This window comes from Camarhynchus parvulus, unplaced genomic scaffold (genome assembly GCF_901933205.1).
Source record: "Camarhynchus parvulus unplaced genomic scaffold, STF_HiC, whole genome shotgun sequence".
NCBI lineage: Eukaryota > Metazoa > Chordata > Aves > Passeriformes > Thraupidae > Camarhynchus > Camarhynchus parvulus.
The window spans coordinates 23,690-37,823 of NW_022148181.1; the positions used below are offsets into that span (position 1 = coordinate 23,690).

At 60.6% G+C, this 14,134-nt stretch overlaps 1 pseudogene and 3 gene segments (V, D, J or C); 1 reads left to right on the plus strand and 3 right to left on the minus strand.

The window, feature by feature from the left end:
- Positions 1 to 3,368: 3,368 nt before the first annotated feature.
- LOC115916145 lies at positions 3,369 to 4,931 on the minus strand (annotated as a pseudogene).
- A 4,575-nt stretch (positions 4,932 to 9,506) lies between these two features.
- Positions 9,507 to 9,995, plus strand: LOC115916146 (the record flags this gene model as incomplete). The annotated part of the segment is given in 2 exon segments: positions 9,507 to 9,863; positions 9,977 to 9,995. Coding segments are annotated over 2 exon segments (376 nt in total), but the record flags the coding sequence as incomplete, so codon positions are not given.
- A 192-nt stretch (positions 9,996 to 10,187) lies between these two features.
- LOC115916147 lies at positions 10,188 to 10,539 on the minus strand (the record flags this gene model as incomplete). The annotated part of the segment is given in 1 exon segment: positions 10,188 to 10,539. A coding segment is annotated over 1 exon segment (352 nt), but the record flags the coding sequence as incomplete, so codon positions are not given.
- A 905-nt stretch (positions 10,540 to 11,444) lies between these two features.
- Positions 11,445 to 12,358, minus strand: LOC115916148 (the record flags this gene model as incomplete). The annotated part of the segment is given in 2 exon segments: positions 11,445 to 11,548; positions 12,000 to 12,358. Coding segments are annotated over 2 exon segments (463 nt in total), but the record flags the coding sequence as incomplete, so codon positions are not given.
- Between the last annotated feature and the right edge of the window lie 1,776 nt (positions 12,359 to 14,134).

A 14,134-nucleotide genomic window follows, 5' to 3' on the forward strand; every position in this document is an offset into this window, starting at 1 on the left:
GCCAGTCAGGGCGTGGGGAGCTGGAGGGGATTTGGGCGAAATGGGCAAAATTATGGAGAAAAGACGAGAGTTGGGGCAGCAGGGGCAGAGTTTGGGGGAAAATGGGGAAGATTTGAGGAGGAAGGGTGGGATTTTGGGGAAAGGATCTCTGGGATTGGAGACATTTGGTGCCCATCATGGGGCTGGGGCCGCTGCCAGGGTCGTCAATGAAATCATCAGCAGCGCCCCAATATTTGTGACGTCTGGCGCAGAAACAGGATCCGGAATCCTCGTCCCTGAGGCTGTTCATGGTCAGCGTCACCGAGCTCTGCCCGTTGTCCCTGCAGATCCTGACCCGGCCCTGCACCGAGGGCGCGTAGATGGTGTGAGCTCCATTGTAGGAGATGTGGGCGACCAACTCCAGCCCCTGCCCGGGTCTCTGGCTGTAGAGGAAGGGTTAAATGAAAGAGGTCGCTCTCTGGTGCAATTAGCGGGCCTGAGAAGCAAAGGTAAACAAAGCTAGCTCTCAGCCTTCTGATGGGAAAGGATTAGGCTGTCCCTGGAGTGCAGCTGTCAGCAGATAAGGTAGATGGAAAACAGGAGCAGAGAGGTAGAAGGATCCCAGCTAATTAGACCAAAGGAATGCAGACGTGGGCGTGATAGACCGTTGACTGTGGGACCAATTATGACCTCGCTTTTGGACTATTCATAAAGCTCATTATCCCTGTTATAAAAAGGATGTATCGATGAGCAATAAACGGGATTTGCTGATCAATTACACTCGAGTGTGGCTTTTCCCCCGACGGCGCAACATCTGGCGGATCCAGAACACAGAGAAACTGCCGAAACTGAACCCGGAGCCGCGGCACAGCAACGTCAGGGACCCCCGGGGGGCTGGAGGTGCCCCCGGACTCCAGCAGGGTCACTTTGGCCCGGAGCCCTGCGGCACACAGGGGACACAGGGACGAGAAACCTGATTGGTCCAGGGACTCCAATGGGGCGTGGATTTTTGAAAAAAGGGGCGGGACCCAGCTGGGAGTGCCAGCAGGATCAAGAGGATGAGGATGGGGAGGTGCAAGGGTCCCAATTTGGGGCCAAGATTCTGGATTTTGGGGTCAATGTCTGAGCTTTGGCCGTGCCCACGTCCCCTGTGTGCCGCAGGGCTCCGGGCCAAAGTGACCCTGCTGGAGCCCGGGGGCACCTCCAGCCCCCGGGGTCCCTCGCCTCCTCTGCCGGCGTCCGGGTTCAGTTTCGGCAATTTTGGGATGGTCTGGTATCGACAGAGACCTGGGCAGGGGCTGGAGTTCGCGGGGAGCTATCAGCAATGGTGGCAGCACCTACTACGCGCGGCCTCAGTGCAGGGGCGGTTCACGATCTCCAGGGACAACGGGCAGAGCTCGGTGACGCTGACCATGAACAGCCTCAGGGACGAGGATTCCGGATCCTATTTCTGCGCCAAAATTTCTGATAACAGTTGTTGCAGTGCTGGTGCTCCTCTTGATCGATCTGGGCACCCGTGTCATCATATCCCCCAGATCCTGTCCCCAATATTCCCAGCCTTCCTCCATTCCTTTCCCTTTGTCGCCCAAACTCTGCGCCTGCTGCCCCAACTCTCCTCTTTTCTCCATAATTTTGCCCAAATCACCCCAAGTCCCCTCCAGCTTCCCAAACTCTGGTTGCCAATGAGCTGGCACAGGGGAAAATGGGCCGGAATTTGGGCCCATGGGCGGAACTGGTGGCCAACACTGAAATTTTGGGGTAGAATTGGTCCAGTTGGGGCCAAAGGGTTGGGATTTGGGGCCGGGTTGAGTTTGGGGCAGAAGCGGCCGGATTTGGGGCGGCGACCATTGGGCACATGCGGGACAAATTTGGGTCAGGAGGGGGGTCTGGGGTTTGGGGGGAAGGGTCTGGGGCTAGGGGAAAGGGGCCTCAGGCAGGGCCGGTGCCACGCGGCGCAATATCAGCAGCAGCATTCCAACCACCAGTGCCAGCCTCTTTGGCACAGAAATAGGATCCGGAATCCTCGTCCTTGAGGCTGTTCATGGTCAGCGTCACCGAGCTCTGCCCGTTGTCCCTGGAGATCCTGACCCGGCCCTTGCACCGACGCGGTACCGGGTGTATCCATCATTGTCAATCCCTGCGAGCCATTCCAGCCCCTGCCCGGGTCTCTGGCGGATCCAAACCATCCCAGAACTGCCAAAGCTGAACCCAGAGCCGCGGCAGAGGCGTCAGGGACCCCAGGGGCTGGAGGTGCCCCCGGGCTCCAGCAGGGTCACTTTGGCCCGGAGCCCTGCGGCAACGCCGGGTTTACGATGGGAATCGTCGCATGGAAGCGCCAGAGGCCAATGGCCGCTCAGATTCTGGAACTGGCGCCTCGGTTTGACCATCGGGGTGTTGTCCTTCAAAAGGACAGCCCTGGAAGCAGCTCTGGTCCCTGTTCATGTGCTGAGAGCCCTGGGCATGGAGAGGAAGAGGTCACCATGGCCCAGGAAGGCCTTCTCCTCTGGACGGACTGAGAATTGAGCATTTACAGGGTGACGATGGACTGAGCGTTGAAATTCGGGAGGTGAATTGGGAGAGTGCTAAAGTGCCTGAAACCCTGCAATTGCGGCCCCCCATATGTTGCCTCCGCCCGGTTTGCTCCCCACGTCCCCTCGGGGGTCCGAAAGTGACCCTGCTGGAGTCCGGGGCACCTCCAGCCCCCCGGGGGTCCCTGCGCCTCCTCTGCCGAGCGTCCGGGTTCAGTTTCGGGAATTTTGGGATTGGCTGGTATCGACAGAGACCCGGGCAGGGGCTGCAGTGGCTCGCGGGGATCTACAGCGATGGTGTCAGCACCTACTACGCGCCCTCGGTCAAGGGCCGGGTCACGATCTCCAGGGACAACGGGCAGAGCTCGGTGACGCTGACCATGAACAGCCTCAAGGACGAGGATTCCGGATCCTATTTCTGCGCCAAAAACGCTTATGATGGTTGGGGTTGGGAGGCTCACGCTGCTGGTTCTAATTTGGCCCTGTCCCCATCCCCGGGTCCCCCCCGTCCCCGTTCCCCGGGTCCTTCCCTCCAACCCTGACCCCATCGTTGACCCCCACGGACCCAAATCCGGCCCATTTTCCCCAAATCTCGACCATTGGCACCCAGGTTTGGGGAGCTCGGTTGAGACTGGGAGCCCAGAGCTGAGGTTTGGGGCCAGGAGCTGAGATTTGGGGCCAGGAGCTGAGGTTTGGGGCCAGGAGCTGAGGTTTGGGGCCAGGAGCTGAGATTTGGGGCCAGGAGCTGAGATTTGGGGCAGAACCAGCTCAGAGCTGGGACACGGGGACAGGAATGGGGTCAGGGGCTGGGGATTGGGGGAAGGGGCTGGGGAACGGGGACAGGGGGGACACGGGGATGGGGACGGGGTCAATATGAGAACCAAGAGCAGCAGCAGCAGCACCAGCATAAGCATCCTTGGCACAGAAATAGGATCCGGAATCCTCGTCCTTGAGGCTGTTCATGGTCAGCGTCACCGAGCTCTGCCCGTCGTCCCTGGAGATCGTGAACCGGCCCTTGAACGATGACGGGTACCGGGTGTATCCATCATTGTCAATCCCTGCGAGCCACTCCAGCCCCTGCCCGGGTCTCTGTCGGATCCAGAACATTCCATAACTGCCAAAACTGAACCCGGACGCTCGGCAGAGGAGGCGCAGGGACCCCCGGGGGGCTGGAGGTGCCCCCGGGCTCCAGCAAGGTCACTTTGGCCCGGAGCCCTGCGGCACACAGGGGACGTGGGGACGAGGAGATGCAAAAGTCGGGCGGAGGTGCCCAATTAATTAATGGGTGGCTCGGGGCTAATTGCAGGGTTTCAGGCACTTCAGCACACGGGAAACCTCTGTTGGAGATTTGAGGCCAGACAAAGGGAATTTGGGGCAAAACCGGTGAAGGTTTGGGGATGGGGGAGTGGCCGTGTTCGATTTTGGCAGTTTTGCCATGATCTGGGTCCATCAAAGACCTGAGCAGGGGCTGGAATTCGTCGCCAGTATCAGCACTGGTGGCAGCACCGGGTACGAACCCTCGGTGCAGGGCCGGGTCAGGATGTGCAGGGACAACGGGCAGAGCTCGGTGACGCTGACCATGAACAGCCTCAAGGACGAGGATTCCGGATCCTGTTTCTGCGCCAGACGTCACACCAGTGGTTGCGGCAACCCTGCTTTTCCTGATGGCGTTGATGGTGGGTGTGGTCCCGAGCCCTCTCCTCTCTGTTCCCAAGTATCACAGAATTCTCTGATCCTTCCCCAAATCCAGGTCTTTTTCTCAAATCTCGGCCATTTTCCCCCAAAGTCCTCCCTGCTGCCCCAACTCTGGGCTTTCCCCCAGTTTTGCCCATCTCACCCAAATCTCCCCCGGCTCCCCGGGCACCGATTGGCCGAACCAACGTGGGGCCGGTGCCGAGAGAGGCGGTTCAGTGTTGGGACCGGCCCGGAGCTTTGCCCAAAATCTCCAGATTTTCAGTGGTTTTTGGCCGTGATTTCCCATGGGTTTGTGGCACCGGGGGAAATCTCCGGTTGGGATTTCTCCGTGGGCCGGGGCAGAGCAAAGGAGCCTCAGTTCAAGCCCTGGATTGCAGCATCCGGGCCCTGCCAGGCACGGGCTGGGATTTGGGGCAAAAATGGGAAATCTGGGGAGTGGGGACAGAACTGGGGGCCACAGGTGAATATTTGGGGTCAATTGTTGAGTTTTAGGGTCAGTGGTGACATTTCGTGCCTAATGAGGAGAAAGAGTCAATTAGTGGGACAAGGCCTGAGGTTTGGGGAAAAAAAATGGAGAGTTTGGGGACTCAGTTATGGGAAGGGAGCAAAACCCAGGAGCTGGATGCCATCCCGGGCATCGTCACCATAACCAGCACCAGGAACACAACCGGAGCAAGAAGCTTTGGCGCAGAAATAGGATCCGGAATCCTCGTCCTTGAGGCTGTTCATGGTCAGCGTCACCGAGCTCTGCCCGTTGTCCCTGGAGATCCTGACCCGGCCCTTGACTGACGGCGCGTACCTGGTGCTGCCACCATTGTTTCTGATCCCCGCAAGCCACTGCAGCCCCTGCCCGGGTCTCTGGCGCATCCAGCCCATCCCAAAACTGCTGAAACTGAACCCGGACGCTCGGCAGAGGAGGCGCAGGGACCCCCGGGGGGCTGGAGGTGCCCCCGGGCTCCAGCAGGGTCACTTTGGCCCGGAGCCCTGCGGCACACAGGGGACACGGGGACGAGAAACCTGATTGGTGGAGGGCCTCACAGTGGGTGTGGCCAGCAGGAAAAAGGGGCGGGACCCACCTGGGAGGGCGAGCAGGATGCGGAGGAAGATGAGGATTCCCCCGGGGGGTCCCTGCGCCTCCTCTGCCGAGGGTCCGGGTTCGATTTTGGGAAGTTCGGGGTGGGCTGGGTGCGGCAGAGACCCGGGCAGGGGCTGGAACACGTCGGAGGGATCGACAGCGCTGGCAGCGCCTGGTACGCGCCATCGTTCAGGGGCCGGGTCACGATCTCCAGGGACAACGGGCAGAGCTCGGTGACGCTGACCATGAACAGCCTCAAGGACGAGGATTCCGGATCCTATTTCTGCACCAGATGCCGAGATGGAGGTTGGAATGGAGCTGCTCTTGGTTATGGTGACGATCCTCATCATCGCCCCCAGCCCTGATCCCCCAAATGTCACAAAATCCCCAAATCCTGGCCCCAAATCCCGACCCTTTGCACCACTCTTGGCCTTCTCCCCCAGACTCCGCCATGGCTGCCCATGCTCTGCACTTTCGCCCAGTTTTGCCCATTTCCCCGAGCTCCTCGGGTCCCCACTGGGAGGAGGTGAACGGGAGGCCAGGGGGGAAGGTTTGGGGCCAGTGGTTGAGATTTGGGGCCAAAGGTTGAGATTTGGGGCCAAAGAGTGAGATTTGGGGCCAAAGAGTGAGATTTGGAGCCAAAGGTTGAGATTTGGGGCAATGGTTGAGATTTGGGGCCAATGGTTGAGATTTGGGGCCAAAGGTTGAGATTTGGAGCCAAAGGTTGAGATTTGGGGCAATGGTTGAGATTTGGGGCCAATGGTTGAGATTTGGCGCCAAAGAGTGAGTATTGGGGCAGAAGCAGGGCAGGGTTTGGGGTCAGTGCTGACCATTGGGGCACATGGGGACAGAGGGGCAGGGCTGGGTCAGTGGGTGAGGTTTGGGGGAAGGGTCTGGGACTGGGGACAGGGGGGACCTGGGGATGGGGACGGGGTCAAACCCATCAGCAGCAGCAGCAGCAGCAGCAGCGCCCCAATTGTTATAGGCAGATTTGGCGCAGAAATAGGATCCGGAATCCTCGTTCTTGAGGCTGCTCATGGTCAGCGTCACCGAGCTCTGCCCGTTGTCCCTGCAGATCCTGACCCGGCCCTGCACCGAGGGCGCGTAGTCGGTGCTGCCACCACCACTGCTGATACTGGCGACGAATTCCAGCCCCTGCCCAGGTCTTTGACGGACCCAGATCATGGCAAAACTGCCAAAATCGAACACGGCCGCTCCCCCATCCCCAAACCTTCACCGGTTTTGCCCCAAATTCCCTTTGTCTGGCTCCAAATATCCAACAGAGGTTTCCCATGTGCTAAAGTGCCTGAAACCCTGCAATTGGCCCCGAGCCACCCATTAATTAATTGGGCACCTCCGCCCGACTTTTGCATCTCCTCATGGCCACGTCCCCTGTGTGCCGCAGGGCTCCGGGCCAAAGTGACCCTGCTGGAGCCCGGGGGCACCTCCAGCCCCCCGGGGGTCCCTGCGCCTCCTCTGCCGAGCGTCCGGGTTCAGTTTCGGCAGTTATGGAATGTTCTGGATCCGCCAGAGACCCGGGCAGGGGCTGGAGTGGGTCGCAGCGATCACCAAGAATGCTGGTTGGACCGGGTACGCGCCGTCCGTCAAGGGCCGGTTCACGATCTCCAGGGACGACGGGCAGAGCTCGGTGACGCTGACCATGAACAGCCTCAAGGACGAGGATTCCGGATCCTATTTCTGTGCCAAGGATGCTTATGCTGGTGCTGGTGCTGCTCTTGGTTCTCATATTGACCCCGTCCCCATCCCCTGTCCCCCCTGTCCCCGTTCCCCAGCCCCTTCCCCCAATCCCCAGCCCCTGACCCCATTCCTGTCCCCGTGTCCCAGCTCTGAGCTGGTTCTGCCCCAAACCTCAGCTCCTGGCCCCAAATCTCAGCTCCTGGCCCCAAACCTCAGCTCCTGGCCCCACATCTCCATTCCTGGCCCCAAATCTCAGCTCCTGGCCCCAAACCTCAGCTCCTGGCCCCAAATCTCAGCTCCTGGCCCCAAATCTCAGCTCCTGGCCCCAAATCTCCATTCCTGGCCCCAAATCAGGGCCGGTTCCACCCTCGGCTCAGCCGCGACCCTCAAATCCCCACTGTTGCCCCCAGACTTGTCCAGTTTTACCCCAAATCTCCCCGGCTGGCACCGAGTCACAGCCACCGACCCAAATCTGGCCCGTTGGCCTCACATCGGGACTTCTGGGCCAAAATTGGAATTCTTGACCCCTGACCTCAACCTTGGGGCCAAATCCTGACATTTCAGTGACATTTGGGGAATGCGGGCACTGAGGGTGGCCCAGAGGTGACATTTGGGGCAGAGCCAGGGCGGGGCTGGGGCAGAGGGTCAGGGATGGGGTCAGGGGCTGGGGATTGGGGACAGGGGTCCCCAATAGCTGCTCAATAGCACCAGCACCATAACCACCAGCAGCACCAGCAGCTCTGGCACAGAAATAGGATCCGGAATCCTCGTCCTTGAGGCTGCTCATGGTCAGCGTCACCGAGCTCTGCCCGTTGTCCCTGGAGATCCTGACCCGGCCCTGCACCGAGGGCGCGCACGCGGAGCTCCAGCCTTCCTTCCTGATGCTGCCGACCCACTGCAGCCCCTGCCCGGGTCTCTGGCGGATCCAGAACAGGGTGACACTGCCGAAATCGAACCCAGAGCCGCGGCAGAGGAGGCGCAGGGACCCCCGGGGGGCTGGAGGTGCCCCCGGACTCCAGCAGGGTCACTTTGGCCCGGAGCCCTGCGGCACACAGGGGACGTGGGCACGGCCGAAGCTCAGACATTGACCCAAATCCTGACTCTTGGCCCCAAATTGGGACCCTAGGAGTTCATCATCCTCCTCCCAGGTGGGTCCCGCCCCTTATTCCAGGTGCCACGCCCACTGTGGGGCCCTCCACCAATCAGGTTTCTCGTCCCTGTGTCCCCTGTGTGCCGCATGGCTCCGGGCCAAAGTGACCCTGCTGGAGCCCGGGGGCACCTCCAGCCCCCCGGGGGTCCCTGCGCCTCCTCTGCCGAGCGTCCGGGTTCAGTTTCGGCAGTTATGGAATGGACTGGGTGCGCCAGAGACCCGGGCAGGGGCTGGAATGGGTCGCGGAGATCAGCAGCAGTGCTGCTTACACCTTCTACGCGCCCTCGGTGCAGGGCCGGTTCACGATCTCCAGGGACAACGGGCAGAGCTCGGTGACGCTGACCATGAACAGCCTCAAGGACGAGGATTCTGCCGTCTATTTCTGCGCCAAAAGTTCTGATGCTGCTGGTTACAATGATGCCTATCGTATTGACCCCGTCCCCATCCCCGTGTCCCCCCTGTCCCCGTTCCCCAGCCCCTTCCCCCAGTTCCCAGCCCCTGACCCCATTCCTGTCCCCGTGTCCCAGCTCTGAGCTGGCTCTGCCCCAAATCTCAGCTCCTGGCCCCAAATCTCAGCTCCTGGCCCCAAACCTCAGCTCCTGGCCCCAAATCTCAGCTCCTGGCCCCAAACCTCAGCTCCTGGCCCCAAACCTCAGCTCCTGGCCCCAAATCTCAGCTCCTGGCCCCAAACCTCAGCTCCTGGCCCGAAACCTGGGTGCCAATGATCGAGATTTGGGGAAAATGGGCCGGATTTGGGTCCGTGGGGGTCAATGATGGGGTCAGGGTTGGAGGGAAGGACCCGGGGAACGGGGACAGGGGGGGACCTGGGGATGGGGATGGGTCAATAGATTCAAGAGCACCAGCAGCAGTGTTAGTGCCGGACTCTTTGGCGCAGAAATAGGATCCGGAATCCTCGTCCTTGAGGCTGTTCATGGTCAGGGACATGGAGTTCTGCCCGTTGTCCCTGGAGATCGTGACCGGCCCTTAGCTGGGACGGGCGGGGCAGGTGCCGCCGTAGCTGTCGATGGCTGCGACCCACTGCAGCCCCTGCCCGGGTCTCTGGCGGACCCAGAACATTCCAAAACTCCCGAAACTGAACCCGGACGCTCGGCAGAGGAGGCGCAGGGACCCCCGGGGGGCTGGAGGTGCCCCGGCTCCAGCAGGGTCACTTTGGCCCGGAGCCCCGCGACACACAGGGGACACGGGACGAGGAGATGCAAAAGTCGGGCGGAGGTGCCCAATTAATTAATGGGTGGCTCGGGGTTAATTGCAGGGTTTAAGGAAGTTTTCCATACAGGAAACCTCTGTTGGAGATTTGAGGCCAGACAAAGGGAATTTGGGGTAAAACCAGTGAAGGTTTGGGGATGGGGGAGCGGCCGTGACCCTGCTGGAGCCCGGGGGCACCTCCAGCCCCCCGGGGGTCCCTGCGCCTCCTCTGCCGCGGCTCCGGGTTCAGTTTTGGCAGTTTTGGGATGGGCTGGATGCGCCAGAGACCCGGGCAGGGGCTGGAATGGGTCGCAGGGATTGACTACGATGGAGAAACCGAGTACGCGCCCTCGGTGCAGGGCCGGTTCACGATCTCCAGGGACAACGGGCAGAACTCGGTGACGCTGACCATGAACAGCCTCAGGGACGAGGATTCCGGATCCTATTTCTGCGCCAAAGCTGCTGGTGCTGGTGCTGCTAATGGTGCTGGTTTTATTGACGGTGCCCGTGCTCTCCCCATCCCCATCCCCGGGTCCCCCCCTGTCCCCGTTCCCCGGGTCCTTCCCTCCAACCCTGACCCCATCGCTGACCCCCACGGACCCAAATCCGGCCCATTTTCCCCAAATCTCGATCATTGGCACCCAGGTTTGGGGAGCTCGGTTGAGACTGGGAGCCCAGAGCTGAGGTTTGGGGCCAGGAGCTGAGATTTGGGGCCAGGAGCTGAGGTTTGGGGCCAGGAGCTGAGATTTGGGGCAGAACCAGCTCAGAGCTGGGACACGGGGACAGGAATGGGGTCAGGGGCTGGGGATTGGGGGAAGGGGCTGGGGAACGGGGACAGGGGGGACACGGGGATGGGGACGGGGTCAATACCATAGGCAACAGCAGCAGCATCCCAACCAGCACCAGCACATTTGGCGCAGAAATAGACGGCGGAATCCTCGTCCTTGAGGCTGTTCATGGTCAGCGTCACCGAGCTCTGCCCCTTGTCCCTGGAGATCGTGACCCGGCCCTTGACTGACGGCGCGTACCAGGTGCTGCCACCATTGTTGCTGATCCCCGCGAGCCACTCCAGCCCCTGCCCGGGTCTCTGGCGCACCCAGTACATGGCATAACTCCCGAAACTGAACCCGGACGCTCGGCAGAGGAGGCGCAGGGACCCCCGGGGGGCTGGAGGTGCCCCCGGGCTCCAGCAGGGTCACTTTGGCCCGGAGCCCTGCGGCACACAGGGGACACGGGGACGAGAAACCTGATTGGTCCAGGGCCTCAAAGTGGGTGTGGCCTGCTGGAAAAAGGGGCGGGGCCCACCTGGGAGCACCATCAGGAGCAGGAGGAGAAGGACAAAGGGTCCCAATTTGGGGCCAAGGGTCAGGATTTTGGGGTCACGGGTTGAGCTTTGGCCGTCCCCATGTCCCCTGTGTCCCTGTCGTGGTTTGGCACGGGCACAACGGCAGCGCCCCATGGAAACGCACTTTGTGTGGTGTGCGCTGCCAGACGGGACCGGGGAATAAGCAAAGCAGCTTCCTTAGGAATAGAGGGGAAAGGTTCATTAACTAAAGCACAAAAGACAAGGACACACGCACACACACACACACAGAGGAACAATGAAAACCTCACCACAGCACTTCCTCCTCCCCCTACCAGACTCTCCCAATTCACCTCCCGAATTTCAACGCTCAGTCCATCGGCACCCTGGAAATGCTCAATTCTCAGTCCGTCCAGAGGAGAACTCCTTCCTGGGCCACGGTGACCTCTTCCTTTCCATGCCCAGTGCTCTCAGCACATGAACAGGGACCAGAGCTGCTTCCAGGGCTGTCCTTTTGAAGGACAACACCCCGATGGTCAAACCAGGCGCCAGTTCCAGAATCTGAACGCCCATTGGCCTCTGGCCGCTCCATGCGCAGAAAACGCATTTCCTGTAAACCCACGGCGTTCCCGCAGGGCTCCGGCCAAAGTGACCCTGCTGGAGCCCGGGGGCACCTCCAGCCCCCCGGGGGTCCCTGCGCCTCCTCTGCCGAGCGTCCGGGTTCAGTTTCGGGAGTTATGGAATGTTCTGGATCCGACAGAGACCCGGGCAGGGGCTGGAGTGGCTCGCGAGGATCAGCAACAATGGAGGTTACACTGAGTACTCGCCCTCGGTGCAGGGCCGGTTCACGATCTCCAGGGACAACGGGCAGAGCTCGGTGACGCTGACCATGAACAGCCTCAAGGACGAGGATTCTGCCGTCTATTTCTGCGCCAAAAGTTCTGATGCTGCTGGTTACAATGCTGCCTATGGTATTGACCCCACCCCATCCCCGTGTCCCCCCTGTCCCCGTTCCCCAGCCCCTTCCCCCAATCCCCAGCCCCTGACCCCATTCCTGTCCCCGTGTCCCAGCTCTGAGCTGGTTCTGCCCCAAACCTCAGCTCCTGGCCCCAAATCTCAGCTCCTGGCCCCAAACCTCAGCTCCTGGCCCCAAATCTCAACTCTGGGCTCCCATTCTCAACCGAGCTCCCCAAACCTGGGTGCCAATGGTCGAGATTTGGGGAAAATGGGCCGGATTTGGGTCCGTGGGGGTCAGCGATGGGGTCAGGGTTGCAGGGAAGGACCCGGGGAACGGGGACAGGGGGGGACCTGGGGATGGGGATGGGGCCAAATTAGAACCAGCAGCGTGAGCCTCCCAACCCCAACCATCATAAGCGTTTTTGGCGCAGAAATAGGATCCGGAATCCTCGTCCTTGAGGCTGTTCATGGTCAGCGTCACCGAGCTCTGCCCGTTGTCCCTGGAGATCCTGAACCGGCCCTGCACCGAGGGCGCGTATCTCGGGTTGGAACCGTCACCGTTGATCCCTGCGATGAATTCCAGCCCCTGCCCGGGTCTCTGGCGGACCCAGAACATGGGGTAACTGCCGAAACTGAACCCGGACGCTCGGCAGAGGAGGCGCAGGGACCCCCGGGGGGCTGGAGGTGCCCCCGGGCTCCAGCAGGGTCACTTTGGTCCGGAGCCCCGCGGCACACAGGGACGCGGGGACCGAGGGGCCCCACCGGGCCTGAGCGGATTTTGGGGTAAAACTGGACAAGTCTGGGGGAAATGGTTGGGATTTGAAGGCCGAGGCTGAGCCGAGGGTGGAACCGAACTGATTTGGGGCCAGGAGCTGAGATTTGGGGTCAGGAATGGAGATTTGGGGTCAGGAGTGAAGATTTGGGGCCAGGAGTGAAGATTTGGGGTCAGGAATGAAGATTTGGGGTCAGGAGCTGAGATTTGGGGTCAGGAATAGAGATTTGGGGTCAGGAGCTGAGATTTGGGGTCAGGAGCTGAGATTTGGGGCCAGGAGTGAAGATTTGGGGTCAGGAATGAAGATTTGGGGCCAGGAGCTGAGATTTGGGGCCAGGAATGGAGATTTGGGGTCAGGAGCTGAGATTTGGTGCCAAGAGCTTAGATTTGGGGCCAAAAATGGAGATTTGGGGCCAGGAGTTGAGATTTGGGGCTAAAAATGAGGATTTGGGGCCCCCAGCTGGTGCCGGCAGCTGCAGCTCGAGCCGAGCCCCGAAAGCGAAACCGGGGCGAAATCGGGGCCTTTTCGGGGCCAATTTGGGGCCTTTTTGGGGCCTCTGGGGATTTTGGGGCCTGTGGGGATTTCAGGGCCTTTGGGGATTGTCGGGATTTTGGGGCGTGTGGGGATTTTGGGGCCAATTGGGGCCAATTTGGGGCCTGTGGGGATTTTGGGGATTTTTGGGATTTTGGGGCCTGTGGGGATTTTGGGGCCTTTGGGGCCAATCTGGGGCCTGTGGGGATTTTGGGGATTTTGGGCCCATTTGGGGCCCGTGAGGATTTTTGGGATTTTGGGGCCTGTGGGGATTTTGGGGCCTTTGGGGCCTGTGGGGATTTTTGGGATTTTGGGGCCTGTGGGGGATTTTGGGGCCAATTGGGGCCAATCTGGGGCCTGTGGGGATTTTTGGGATTTTGGGGCCCGTGAGGATTTTTGGGATTTCGGGGCCTGTGGGGGGATTTTGGGGGCCTTAATGGGGCCTGGTAGGGGATTTTTGGGATTTTTTGGGGCCTGTGGGGATTTTTGGGGCCAATTGGGGCCAATCTGGGGCCTGTGGGGATTTTGGGGGTTTTTGGGATTTCAGGGCCTGTGGGGATTTTGGGGCCTTTGGGGCCAATTTGGGGCCTGTGGGGATTTTTGGGGGGGCCTTTGGGGATTTTGGGGGATTTTGGGGCCAATTTGGGGCCTGTGGGGATTTTTGGGATTTTGGGGCCTGTGGGGATTTCGGGGCCTTTGGGGATTTTGGGGCCAATTGGGGCCAATTTGGGGCCTGTGGGGATTTTTGGGGGATTTTGGGGGATTTTGGGGCCTGTGGGGATTTTTGGGATTTTGGGGCCTGTGGGGATTTCGGGGCCTTTTGGGGATTTTGGGGCCAATTTGGGGCCTGTGGGGATTTTGGGGATTTTGGGGATTTTGGGGCCTGTGGGGATTTTTGGGGCCTTTGGGGCCTGTGGGGGTTTCGGGGCCTTTGGGGCCAATCTGGGGCCTGTGGGGATTTCGGGGCCTTTGGGGATTTTGGGGCCAGTTGGGGCCAATCTGGGGCCTGTGGGGATTTTGGGGCCTTTGGGGATTTCGGGGCCTGTGGGGATTTTTGGGATTTCAGGGCCTGTGGGGGATTTTTGGGGCCTTTTGGGGGCCGCAATTTGGGGCCTGTGGGGGATTTGGGGCCTTTGGGGATTTCGGGGCCTTTGGGGCCAATCTGGGGCCTGTGGGGATTTCGGGCCTTGGGGATTTTTTGGGATTTTGGGGGCCAATCTGGGGCCCGGGATTTCGGGA